Raw genomic sequence first — 13,238 nt, forward strand, 5'->3', positions numbered from 1 at the left:
TGGCCACATGACCTGGAAAACTGTCTGTGGACAAATGCCGGCTCCCTCAGTCTGAAAGCGAGATGAACGCCACACCTCATAGTCACCTTTGACTGGACTTAACCATCCAGGGGTCCTTTACCTTTTTACCTTTACCTATTACTATCATTCATTTGAGTCTGTTGGGTGGCGCTGTGGGTTAAACCACAGAGCCTAGGACTAGCCAATCAGAAGGTCGGCAGTTCGAATCCCCGCGACGGGGTGAGCTTCCGTTGCTCGGTCCCTGCTCCTGCCAACCTAGCAGTTCAAAAGCACGTCAAAGTGCAAGTAGATAAATAGATACCACTCTGGTGGGAAGGTAAACGGCGTTTCCGTGCACTGCTCTGGTTCACCAGAAGCGGCTTAGTCATGCTGGCCACATGACCCGGAAGCTGTACGCCGGCTCCCTTGGCCAATAAAGCGAGATGAGCGCCGCAACCCTAGAGTCGGCCACGACTAGACCTAATGGTCAGGGGTCCCTTTTTATATAGCACTAACCTGTACTGTAAGCATTGCACAATAATAAAAACAAGTAGGAACCTTCGAAAACATTGCTTACAAGTTAAACGATGTTGTTATTGTTGTTATTATTATTATTACTTTTATTATTAAACAAAAAGAAGAAGAAGAAGGGAAGAAAAGAGTATCCCCCCCCATTCCAAACAAATATTGAAGTTTGTGCTTAAAAAGCTGAAGCATGCATAGATAGCAGGTTTCAGGGGGAGAAGATTTAAACACCTTTCTAAAGCATGTGAGGCCAAACATAAATTGTTACTCCTGAGCCAATTATCAATTATTATTTATATAGAATTATCCACTCACATTTCATTAAGCATGCATAGAAAAGGAGTGGGAGAAGCACAAATGCTTTCTTCTGCATCATCTCAATAATAACTAAGGACATAAACTACTTGGTGAGGCCAGATAGAAAATAAAAAAATATCAGTAAATCATGATCATAACTGTAAAAACAACCAATGTGGAACATAAAAAGAAATGACAGAAGGCTTGAGAAATATTTGTGCTGCCTACTTCGGCTGTGTAATTGATGCAGCAAACAGCTATTTATTTATTTTTTTACAGTTCACAGGGTAGTCACTCCTGTTTTGTTTTGGGTTTTTTTTTAAACTTGGATTTTAAATTTTTTAAAATAGTTTTAAAAGCAGCCATTTTATGATCTTTAGTTTTGAATGCAAGTTTATCTCACCAGTTCTATCTTAATTTCAAACATCCTCAGCCTTACGCACCACACTGCAATGGTCTCAGACATATATTAAACATGTTGGTTTTTACTGCATGGAGTTATCCTGTGGTGCTCTGCAATCAATTACTGTTATACCACCATCATTAATAATTTTCTTAATGAAAATGATTCTGTTGATCTCCGTTGTATTTTAATTATCAGAGTTAAGCATAATTACACTGCAGCTCTGAGCTGGCATGTAGACTCCTTTAGGGCGCAATTTTGTTTTAACACACTGATAATGTAATTTTACATTGTGTCAGTTGTTTAGTTATTATCCAGTCGTACAATTCTGCTGTATTCCTGATAACAGATAATAACCTTAGCACCTCCTATATCCTGAAGTCATTTAAAAAGCAATATTAGAATTTCACAACTAGCTAACTTAATCGCCTTATGATTTTATAATTCCCACTGCTAAATATTTTTATAGGCCCCCTCTCTTGCCAATACCAAATAACATATATATATATATATATATATGCTTTCGTAGAAGATATATATATTCATACCCATGATTTAGGTAAGATACACATATTGTGTGCTTGCCCACAGATTCATTTCAATGTGCACAGTTTTGTTCGGTAACTAGTTTCTTTTTCCCTTCATTTAAGGCCTGCCTTGCACTCTTAATCAATTGCACTCTTAATCTAAGAGTAATAATTAACAGCTCAGATTTTGTTTAATAGCAGCTATTCAATTTGCCATTTTCTTGGTCTGAGTATATACTGCACTCAAGTGAGCAGCTAGCTGACAAGTATGTGTCCTGTCCAATTCTGCCACCATCACTTCCTGTTTAGATCACTCCCAATCCAAGACCGGTAGGTACCTCAGTGCTACACTCCATCAGTGGAAGAAGCACTGCATAGCTCTATCTTTCTCCTGGTAGTAAATACAGCTATCCAAATATATTTTATCACACTTATATTCTAGCTATTTTATTATTTCTAGCCACAACAGGCTAATTCAACCACAACCAACTAAACCAAAGAGCTAATTTGTATATGATGCTGCCAATTTGCTTAACCACAGTTAAGCAAGCCAGGAGTGGGTCACAAGATCACATGTCCTATTGCCCTTTCCATCTCTTCCAGAATACAAATCTCCCTCACAGTGCCTAGCTACAGTTAGCTGTAAAAACAACCATGATGCTATCCATAGTTAGGGCTAACCATGGTTCCAAGGCCTCAAACCACATTTTGGACCTGCTTTTAGGTCCTGCATTAAGCAAAAACTGTGGTTAGCTCTGACCACAGTTAAAGTTGTAGTTAGCATAATGAATAACCATAATGGATAACCAAAAGGGAGAACAGCAAATATCATCATATGGCCCTTTCCAAATTTGCTTATCCATCATGCTTCAGTATTCGTTTAAACAGATGCACAGAAAATAAGGGTCTAAGTTGCTTAAGCTATCACTAACCATCAGGAGAGTGAAAGAATATGCTTTCATCAGCATAAAGATAGGCTAAAGGAGCCTGTATCTTCACATGCCATGCTATCGAACACCAAGCAAATATTACTGAAAGGTTTTCAGAGGGGCAGAGATCAACTAAAACACCCACTGAGGGTCAAGATACATTATACATTCTAGCTTATCCAGTCCCCCGTGCCTTTTGGCTACTCTATCAATGCAGTACATTCCAACAGTTGAAGGTATTTATCCAATAGCAACCAAGAATTTGGGGGAAAACACCTTTCCTAAGGGAAATTCAGGACAAATCCAATGCACACATGACCTTCATTGACATTCCCATTTGTAGCAGTGCCTAGTAGGATTATTTCATTTTGATCTGACAACTATTTTCACAAAAGTACTCAGTCAACGATTTGCACACCAATCTTTTAATATAGATAAGATCATTTTATGAAAAGTAAGGAGTTACATTTTTTCAACTGGGAAAACAAATATGTTATGTCATCTTGAAGCTGTTAGAGCCCCAATAAGATATCTTATTTTGTGTAAATTTTGAGGCATGAGATAAGCAATTGTACTTGCCCAAACTGGGCACATGAAACTAACTTAAAAAATTAAAAAGAAAGACTGTGTTGGAAAAAATGATGATGTTATTGCAACTGTTATTTTTCCTTCAACACCTAGAATAAACCATCTGAACATAGCAGATGAAATGTCACTGGAGTACAGGAAGCAAGCATCCTGAGGTGGCAAAAAATCCTTCAGCTAATTCCCTTATGATTCACCAGAACCTGCCATTGGTGTCTCACAGGGGCTGGCAGGCAACCTAGGTAAGGGAGGCTGCAGCAGGTCAACACTTTCCTGTGGAACACACCATGTCTGGGGCTGAGAGTGTGTGAAAATGTGGATTCAACAGCATGTGGTGTGAACCAAAGTTCCATCTAATCTAGTACAGTATACTGTTTCCCACAGTGACCAGCCAGGATCTACTAGGAATTTCTAACTTGATGTTTTATGCATACTGCCCTGGAACCTACTGAAGGCTGGGTAGCCTGGAAGTATTTTAAATAATCCATAAATATGCAGGCAATAACTCTCCCTGTTTTATGCAACCTCCTGGTTCATGACCAATAACAAGTGTAACCCCTCATGGATTTGTCCAATTCCTTCCTAAAACCATCTAAAGTAATGTCCATCATCATATCCTATGTGAACTCCAGAATCCTGTTTTTCAATATATATGAATATATTAGTATGCCAATACTAGCTGACATGCCCAAGGAATTTTGATAGCATGGAAAAATTGTGTCTTGGTGGAAAATGAGTCCCTAGACATGCACTGAAACCACAGAATTTCCTTGAATAATTCAACCTTATATGTAGTACATTATTTTATCACGTCAGACCACACCCTTCTCCATATTAAAAGCAATCTGCATACAGTAAATTAGATGTTAGGATAGAGAGGTCTAAAATAGTTTGCTTTCCTACATGTGAATAAAGGTTATTTTTATGTCCATCATTTAACAACACAAAGCACAATCTTCAGTCTAAAGTGGTACAGTCCGGGAACAATTTTACCACCTCATCTGCTGTTGGGCTAAACTGCCACATTTCAGCATACATACACAATGATGCAAATTGGCTCCTCTTCAAGAAACCGTTACTATCGGATCTGAATTTAAACAAGTAGTTCTGTAGCAGGATCAGCCCTTACAGATCTTCCCCATAGCTCAGGCATTGCACCTTCCAGAAAACTGAGAGAATACAAGAAGGTGTGAGGTGGGGGTGGAAAGAAACATGTAAGAAGTCTATAAGAATAAAAAAGAAGTGTAAGAGACTGTCAGAGAAAACTTTCCACTATGAACATCCTGGATTTCTATTCCTGATGTATCTCTAGGCTGAAGTTGTACTTTGGATAACTGCTGCAAAGTTTCCATATAAACAGTCCTTAATACCTTTCAAAATAAATTGCAATTTCTCATGCATATGAAAAATGTTACTGTACGCAAACATCAAAATACTGTGCTGTTTTCTGCTGCTAGAGCAATGAGTCACACTACACTTTAAAATGATGCAGATTCATTCCCTTTTTGGCTCAAGGTTTTTCCTTAACTAAATCAGGTATTTTCAGGTTACAAAATTAATTTATTGGTGTTTTGTAATTATAAAAGGAAGAATGCATAAGACCTTAGTGTGCAACTACTCATTTTTAAACATGCAAATTCTCTGTTTTCAGTGTTTCAATTTTCAAAGGCTTGTAGCAGTTTAAAGGCAATCCTCTTATAAGTGTACAAATTGCAATGATTATAGGAACAAGTTGTAATTGTTTCTAGTAAGTTTTAGTAGCCTTTGATGTTATGATTAGTGTTTTGTATGTTAATATAGTGATATGGGTGCTTATTTGCCTTGCTGGTTGTATGCAAAATGGTCACTAGGTTGTCGCAGCAAACAAATCTTTCATCTCAGTGGGTCTGTTTGGTAAGGAATAAAAAAAACCTAAAATAAATTGCTGTAGAACTGTGCAATTTCTGAAGCAATCACAAAGCAGTGAGACTGGGGATTTATAGAATTTGAAACCTGAGCTTAGTTGGAAAGACTAAATGGAGGAGGGATAAATACAACATTGAGTATGCTAATGGGGCACAGCAGCTGTATTCAAAATTTCTTGACTGAGCAGTCAGGTATCATAGATCTTTAGTACCAATTCAGCATTGCAGGTTTAATTTTGTACCTTTTTTTAAAAAAAAAAGCTCAGGCCTCTAGCTATTGATCAAAGGAACACTGATAGGAGCTGGAATGACGTTCAATCTAATAAGGAGTGGTGACCAAACTTTTATCTATACAGGTTCTATACTTTTATCTGTACAGAACTTAAGTTTTGCCTTTGCTCTAAATCCTCCTGTGAACCAAAGTCCTAGCTTAAGAGTTCAGATGCCTGCCTATTGCACCGTATTAGCCAGTAAAGCGAGATGAGCGCCGCAACCCCAGAGTCATCCACGAGTAGACCCAACGGTCAGGGGTCCCTTTACCTTTACCTTTATGACACAACAACTTCAGTCCTGTGCAGTTAATGGGATTTCAGCAACCTACTGGTGTGCAGGGTTGCAGCTATAATCTCTGGCCACATGGTAACCCACACACAATACTCTTGTGACTACTGTGGATCCTAGCATATCATTTTGGGAATCACTACAGTGAAAAGTTGGAAAGTAGTAATTGCCATGCATTTTAAATAGCATCATGATGTCGTTAATGAGCAAAGAACCTTTTTGTTTGTTTACACGCCATGAGCCAAATCTAGCTGTCTTCAATACTTAATCACTGTCAAGGTTCCAAAATAATGACAACAATAAAATTACTTACAATTATATTTCAGAAAATAAATGCTATTTTTCAACAACATTTTCAAAAAAGTTAAGGTTCACACATTTGTCACGAAGTAGTGGGTACGAGCACAACATTTTGGATTTAAATCAGGTTAGAACTGCAGGTTAATGAACTACTTAATGAACTTTCAAAGCTCAAAGAAACTTCAAAAAAGGCTTGTGATACAATGCAGCAAGAAACTAAGGGGTGGGGGAATCAGAGAGATGCTACATTCCTACAAGTCTTTGAACAAGTCTGTAAAGCCTAGGGCATACTTTGGACAGTGGCTTAAATGGCAGGTAAATTGGGCAATGGCTTACAATAGCATCAACATTTTATATAATACAATGCATCAAGTATAAGAAAGCTCTCTGCTTTTTTTCTTTAAGTGCTTTATCTGTTTGAATCTTAAGTGGTAATAGTATGCCTCTGCTTCACACTCATTTAATGCATAATGGAGAAAAACTATTTTTTCAGGTAAAAAAATGGAATAATGCTTCTTAGATCAGAAGAAGAGAAATGAGAACCACAGGCCCGCCTTTGTAACCTGCATTTGCCACCTGTTATGCAACAGGCACGTTTCATCAGCACCGCTTTAATTCCTTGCAAAGAAAGTGGAAGGGAAAATCAGCTTGTGTTTACCTTTGCTGTACACAATGCAGTTGTTTTTGTTGTCTTCCACTCCTTGCCAAGTCACATCCAGCAGCCACTTGGGGCCAGCAGTCAGCACCATAGGGACTGGAGCCTTTGTCTTCTGGAGAAAGGATGATAACAAACAGATGCCATTTGCTTGCATTGATTAAGAACTTGAATAATAATAGTAATAATCATTTTATTTGCAAACAACTAAATCTCCAAACCCATAAGCCAAGGCCTTATTCCCCAGCCTCGGGACTTGGGGGGAAAAAAGCAAAAGAAAGAAGAAGCAGAAGACGGCACAAGCTGCAAAGCTTTAGTGCTTTCATAGATCTGAATGGCGGAATTATTATCAAGGATTTTTCTGAATGATAGCGCTGGATCAGATCTCCAAGATTAGGCATATCTCTGGTGGCTTAGAATTATAAAGGGAATGCAGATGACTTTCACAGAAAAGAGCCAAGTATTTAGAAGTGAACTTTAGACACATTGTACTTCATTATCAACAAGATCTTACTATTTCCTGAAACAGACAGGAAAGAATTTAAAGAATCAGTATCCATTTCAAAGCTCTGTCCTGGGTAACATTTATATTATAGTGGGAAATTATTCTGAATGGATAATGTAATTTCCCCCCCTCCTCCCCCCTTACTGACTGCTGATGTGCTGCTCTACTACTGTTGAAATAATAATGCTAATGATTCCACATGCATGATCTCTTAGAAGAAATCTAAAAGCAGCAGCCAGATTTCATTTGAATGAAGCCCAAAAGGAGTTGGGGGGGGGGGGAGGCATGATACCCACCCTTCTTTACAAAGGCAAAGTGACACATTTTATTACGAAACGCATTTTGTGTGTTAGGGTAGAAAAGTTCAGATTATTGGCACTCCGTCTCTCTGTTAAATCTAGATGCAAGGAAGGAACTGATCTGGAATTTAGTAAGCCTTATCAACATAGGCTGGTAGTGAAATGCCGGTTAGACATTTATCATTCACCAGTCCTTGTTCTGTATATCAAACATCATGAAACTATGACTCAGAATACAGAGTACAATGAAAAGAGTCTCAAGGTAATACGCCACAAGGTTTTCTCCCCCACCCCCCTCCGCTAAAAAAAAAAAAAAAATCTGGATAAGATCATTTTCCAGCAGCTCCAAACCTTTGTGAGAGAAATTCTGTTTCCATGACTGACTCAGAAGTTGGAAGCATAGATTTAAAGCCAAATCCTGTGGGTTCATTAATAGGTTGGAAAATGAGTCACGGTGACCACCACAATGCCCTAACATTATGCTGGAAAAGACAGGCTCAAGATATGTGGGCTGACACTACTATTCTACAAACCAAGCAATTCAAATGTTGTAGCAGTGTAATGTTCTATCATTTAATTATTATTTATTAAAATTAATATATAGTGTTATATGGCACAATTGTGATAGAGCAGCAATGGCAATGTTTCACCGATGCTGTTTTCAAGAGGCTTGTCCAACCACCATGGAAAGGAACTGAAAACCTAAAAACCACACTGAGCAGCTCTAGTTGGACTGCATCACACCCCATGCACAGGTTGCCCATAGATGGAACACTAAACTATGGTTTAGCGTTACATGAATGGGTCTTGAAATCATTAGCTTCCTCCACTCCTCTCATCTTCTACAAGGAAGAAATCACTTTTTCTATTCCATTTAAATTTCTTTCTTTCATTCATTTATTTTATATCCACCTATTTAAAAAAGATTTCAAGGTGACAAGTTCAGTTCTATGTGGGGCTAGGGATGAGCAATGCAGCTAATCCACCACCACATTCTAAGTCCTGCCAGCTTGCCAGAAGTTGCCGTGGTGTCTCTTTCTTCCTCCTCACTGCAACAACTGTGAGGGATCCATGCTGCTTCTGATCAAGCTTTATGTCTGTTGCCACCAGCTGGAGCCCCCCGCCCCCCACCAGGGGACCTCGTCTCCATCAGTGGAGGTCAGCAGTGATACACCAGGGGTTGTAGCCAATGCTGATTCTATTCAGAGTAGACCTATCCAAATTAATGGAAATGAGTTAGTTCTGGTTATTTCTATGGGTCTGATCTGAGTAGGACTAGCATTGAATACAACCTCTACACAAACACCAGCCATCAACATCATAGGGTTAGGATTGTGCTCTAAAATGGTCATATATGTCTGTAACATATAAAACAGCAATCATAGAAAAACTGCAATCAACAGAACAAGCTCAAAAATAAGTTAAACAACCAAAGCAGGCATTTATAAAGCTGCAAATTAATAAAAGGACATAACAATAGGAAATCTTTTTGCCTAGGCTTTTTCTGATACTTAAAATTGGACCGTGTTTTTCTGTGGTTGGATTCCCTGTATTCCAGTTTTTATTTGTCTTATATGCTTTTTTGCCACTGCTGTATTGTTTTTAGGTTGTACACCACATAATATATTTTTCAAATATTAAGTGGTTTATTAATACTTTTCAATAAATGCATGACAAAACGAAGAGGAAGAGAAAATGACCAGGTTCTAACTAACAGTGCAGTCCTAACCCAAGATCCACCAGGGTGAATAACTTTGCAATAGGCGGATCTTGGGCTGTCACAGCAGAGCTGGGGATGAGCTCGCATAAGTCCTTCACCCTGGCTCAGCCAGTAGTACTGTAAAGGCTTATGCTGCTGTAAGTCCCCCAAAAACAATGTTCCTGAGGTGTGGCAGGAGAAGGAGAGGCTTCCAGCTATTACAAACCTCTTTCAGCTCAGTCACGTGACCTAGCAACCCAGCAGAAATTACACTGGAGAAAAAGTGTGGCTTATGTCAAACATAAATGCTTGTTTTCCCTCTGCCAGGCTCAGGCAGCTCACCTGAATAGAGTTTCGAATGTGGTAACTTACGCCAGCTTAATTTAAAGTGGTATACATTCCACCAGCTTCCTATACCTAGGATTGCTCTGTCCACATACAATCACACGTGGATTCCCAGTGTAGGTGCCACAACGGAGAAGGCTCTGCTCCTTGTCACTGGCCACCACACCACTGTTGGCTGAGAAATGTGGAGCAAAGAATCAGATGCCAAACAAAGCATATTTAGAGGGACTTGCCTATGAAGGCAGTTCAGAAGTTACCTAGGTCTCAAGTCATTTAGGGCTTTAGATGTTGTGAATCACCACTGAGGAGAATAGTCCTGTGCTGAGGTCCTGCTTGAAGGTTTCCTACAGCCATCTGGTTGACCACTGTGAAAACAGGATGCTAGAATAGATGGGCCTTTGGTATGACCCAGCAGAACAGATCACAAGTCCTTCCGCAATACCTAGTTGCACTTGCCTTTTCCTATCCAACTAATATCAGAGCACCTATCTGTACCACTTGTACCAAACTAACCTGAACTCACTTTCAGTATATGTAGCAGAGCTGTCTGTTATTTGGGCTGTTGGGAAATAAAAAGTTTGAGGACTAATGTTAAAACATCATGGGAGTATGGGCTATTCTTTCATCTTATTGTGGTAAAGGTTAGCTGGTCATTGCCAACACACATGGTGACATTTGCTGCTGGATTTATCTTTATGTTATGATTTGTTCTTTCAAAAGAGGAATCAAGAGCATAGACAACCTAACATAGACAGCTTATGCTCTTATATACCTTATTATATATATATATATACACACACACACACACACACACACACACACACATATATATATATATATTAAACATCTCAATTTTTTTACTCAAAAATAAGTGGGTAATATATATCTCCAAAGCCAACATAATGTTAGAGAGACAGCATATGAGCGTGCTAGGAAGGTATCTCAGTAATCTGATTTCCTTATTACTAGCTCTGATTTTCAAACAAAGCAACAGTACTAGCATATCCACCTCTTCAAATAAGAATTTCCTTGCAATATTAGCAATAGTCAGTTAATATTTTGGGCCTGCTGCATTTTGTCTTGGCCAACTTTATGGCATGCATATACTTGAACATTACCTATATTTAACTTATTGGTATTCCTATCATTCCTTTAAAATCTAACATAGATTCTTGTGATTTAGTCATACATATGGAAACCAATCCAAATGCATTCACACATAAGCTATGTTTTACCTCACAAATGGGCAAACAAAGCACAGCTTGTTTTGCCCAAGCTTGGTTTGTTTTCTGGCTGTTAATGCCTTGGTAGCTTGGGATAGGGTGATGAAACACACCATGGTTAACCAAGGCTGCTAGGTTTGAACCTAACACCAAAACATAGTTAAAACAAGCCGTGGTTCATAAGCCAACAACAAACCATTGCTTCACCTAGTGGTTTGTTGCTAGCAAACAACACATAGTATTCCGGGCTGAAGTTTGATGTTCAGAAAGACCACACTTAACACTTAAGCCATGGCTTATTGCTACATGTAAACCGGTCCACTGTTTGCATCAAGTATAATCTTCTGATGCATTCTAAAATGTAATTTTGTTGTAAACAGCTTTGAAGGCCCAAACGGACAAGGCCAAAAAGGGTTATATTTAAGCATAATTATTCTGTTGGAAAGAGCTAAAGGTTTGTCAAAATCAGAAACGAGTACATTTTCCACAAAAGACTGAAGAGTTTCCAGTTGTGAAAGAGGCTTTTAATGGGAAGTGTTCAAATATATAGGGTCTGGATAGTTCAGTTGGTTAGAGCATGGGGTTGATAACACCAAGGTTGCAGGTTCGATCACTGTATGGGACTGCTGCACATTCCTGCACATTCCTGCAGGATGGACTAGATGATCCTCAGGGTTCTTTCCAACAATTCTAAATCTATGATTTAGATATTTTAATATAATATTGCATTAATTTGAAGTTTCATTCTGCTAATTGTACTGTACCTTGTTAAATTATTATTACTGTTTCCAGGCCCCAGGGGTGAGGAAAGATAGAAACTGAAATAAATACACACAAGGGAAAACAAACAAGGCACACTGTTTCTGAATTTTCATCTATAGTACCCAATTGGTGGTGCATCATGTAACATAAATATTTATTAGTAGCTCTATACAACATTCCCTTAAATATTTTTCAACTGAGTGTGCTATTTCAGTTTCAAGCCTCCTTTTGTAAAAACCACAACGAGTCCAATTTGACAAGGGCAAACAAGGGCAAAAGTTGATCTCTTTGGGAACAATTAGAATCTGCTAATGAGGATAAGAGAGGTCGAGCAGATATCCACTTTTTGCTAACCTTTCAAGTAACTGGACAAACAAGTGAGGTAACCCTCAAGTACTGTTTATACAGAAGTCAGGAGGTTAATGGAGGCAAAAATAGCCAATAAAATGCTTGAAAAAAATTTTTACCAGCCTAAGAGGAATCCCTAATAATTCAGTAATCTTAGATAGCATTGCTTAGAAACATTTATAACATCAGTGGTTTACATCTTCCAAGGACAGATTAAAATCTGAGCAGTTACACATTCAGTATAATCAAGCAATAAAGGTGTTCCGGATTGTACAGTTCCTCAAGCAGGAGAGGTTGAATGTCTGAATTTGCCTTTATCGAAATAATAAATCTCTGCATATGAAAAATAGCATGTCATAAAGAAGACTAAGCTAGACTCTTCACCCTGATATGCTAATTTCCTCTGCATAGGGAAGTTTAAAAACACGCAAGGGGGCATTCTGCAGTCTACGCTACTATATTGGCTGAATAAGCACTGATCCAAAAAGAAGGTACATGCCAAAAATAACTTGACACCTTAAAATGTTACAAAGTCAGGAAAAGGAAAGGCTATTATTTGTTTCCTTTCTCTCTCTCTTAAAAAAAAAGTATGTGTCAAAAGTGAAGCTTTTTGAAAGTGTTCCCCACAAAATGAATTCAAGGAAGAACTGTATTATAAGACATAATGTATCTAGTCTTCTACCCAGTAGTTTCAAATTGCTTGATATTTTAGATTCCTACAGCAGCTGAAGTAAACAGGAGGCATAGCACAAACACCGCTACTGCTTCTGGATGTAACATAAAGAATAGTTTAGCACAAGAATGAACCTGGGCGACATGGCTGTGAGAATCAAAAGGTTTCATTCCATTTTCAGCTAACTGCACTTCCTCATTATAGTCAAAGCCAGATAAAGTGTGCTTAGTGTAAACTATGGTTTAGGACAGAGGTGAGAAACTTTTTGCCTGCCAAGAGCCACATTCCCCCAGGGGTAATCTGTTGGGTGCTACAAACCAAGGTGAGTGGAGCCAGAGGTGGGTGGGGAGATTACATTTTCTATATCTTTCTTCCACTGCCTTTTCTTGTGTGTTCTCTCTCTCTCCCTCTCTCCTATCTCCCCATTTTTCTCTCCTTGCCACCAACATAAAATTAGGCCGAGGGTCCCAAACAACCCTTAAGGGGACAGATTGCCCAATCCTGCTTTTGGAAAACAAGACAACCTGGTTAAAAGTGGAACTCAGCACAGACATACATATTTTAAACTGCATCCAAATGGCTGCTATCACAAGGAAATCAACCCTATAAACAACATAAAAGCAAGAAGAGAGACTGTCTTGCTTACTGCAACATAGGAGAGAATAACACACGTGAATATTCGTTGCCCTTGAGGAAGT

The 13,238-nt window shown here is 38.7% G+C and overlaps 1 protein-coding gene across 11 annotated transcripts in view; it reads right to left on the bottom strand.

Annotated features, from left to right (window-relative positions):
- The window catches only part of ZFPM2 (zinc finger protein, FOG family member 2), a 465,402-nt gene that overhangs the window by 128,240 nt on the left and 323,924 nt on the right, over positions 1-13,238 (bottom strand). For all 11 annotated transcript variants that reach the window (XM_081874028.1, XM_081874031.1, XM_081874026.1 and 8 more), the window contains one exon: positions 6,690-6,801. In XM_081874028.1, the coding sequence (XP_081730154.1) occupies positions 6,690-6,801 (112 nt within the window). The remainder of the gene's footprint in view (positions 1-6,689; positions 6,802-13,238) is intronic.

Source organism: Podarcis erhardii, assembly GCF_964252035.2.
Source record: "Podarcis erhardii genome assembly, chromosome: 8".
NCBI lineage: Eukaryota > Metazoa > Chordata > Lepidosauria > Squamata > Lacertidae > Podarcis > Podarcis erhardii.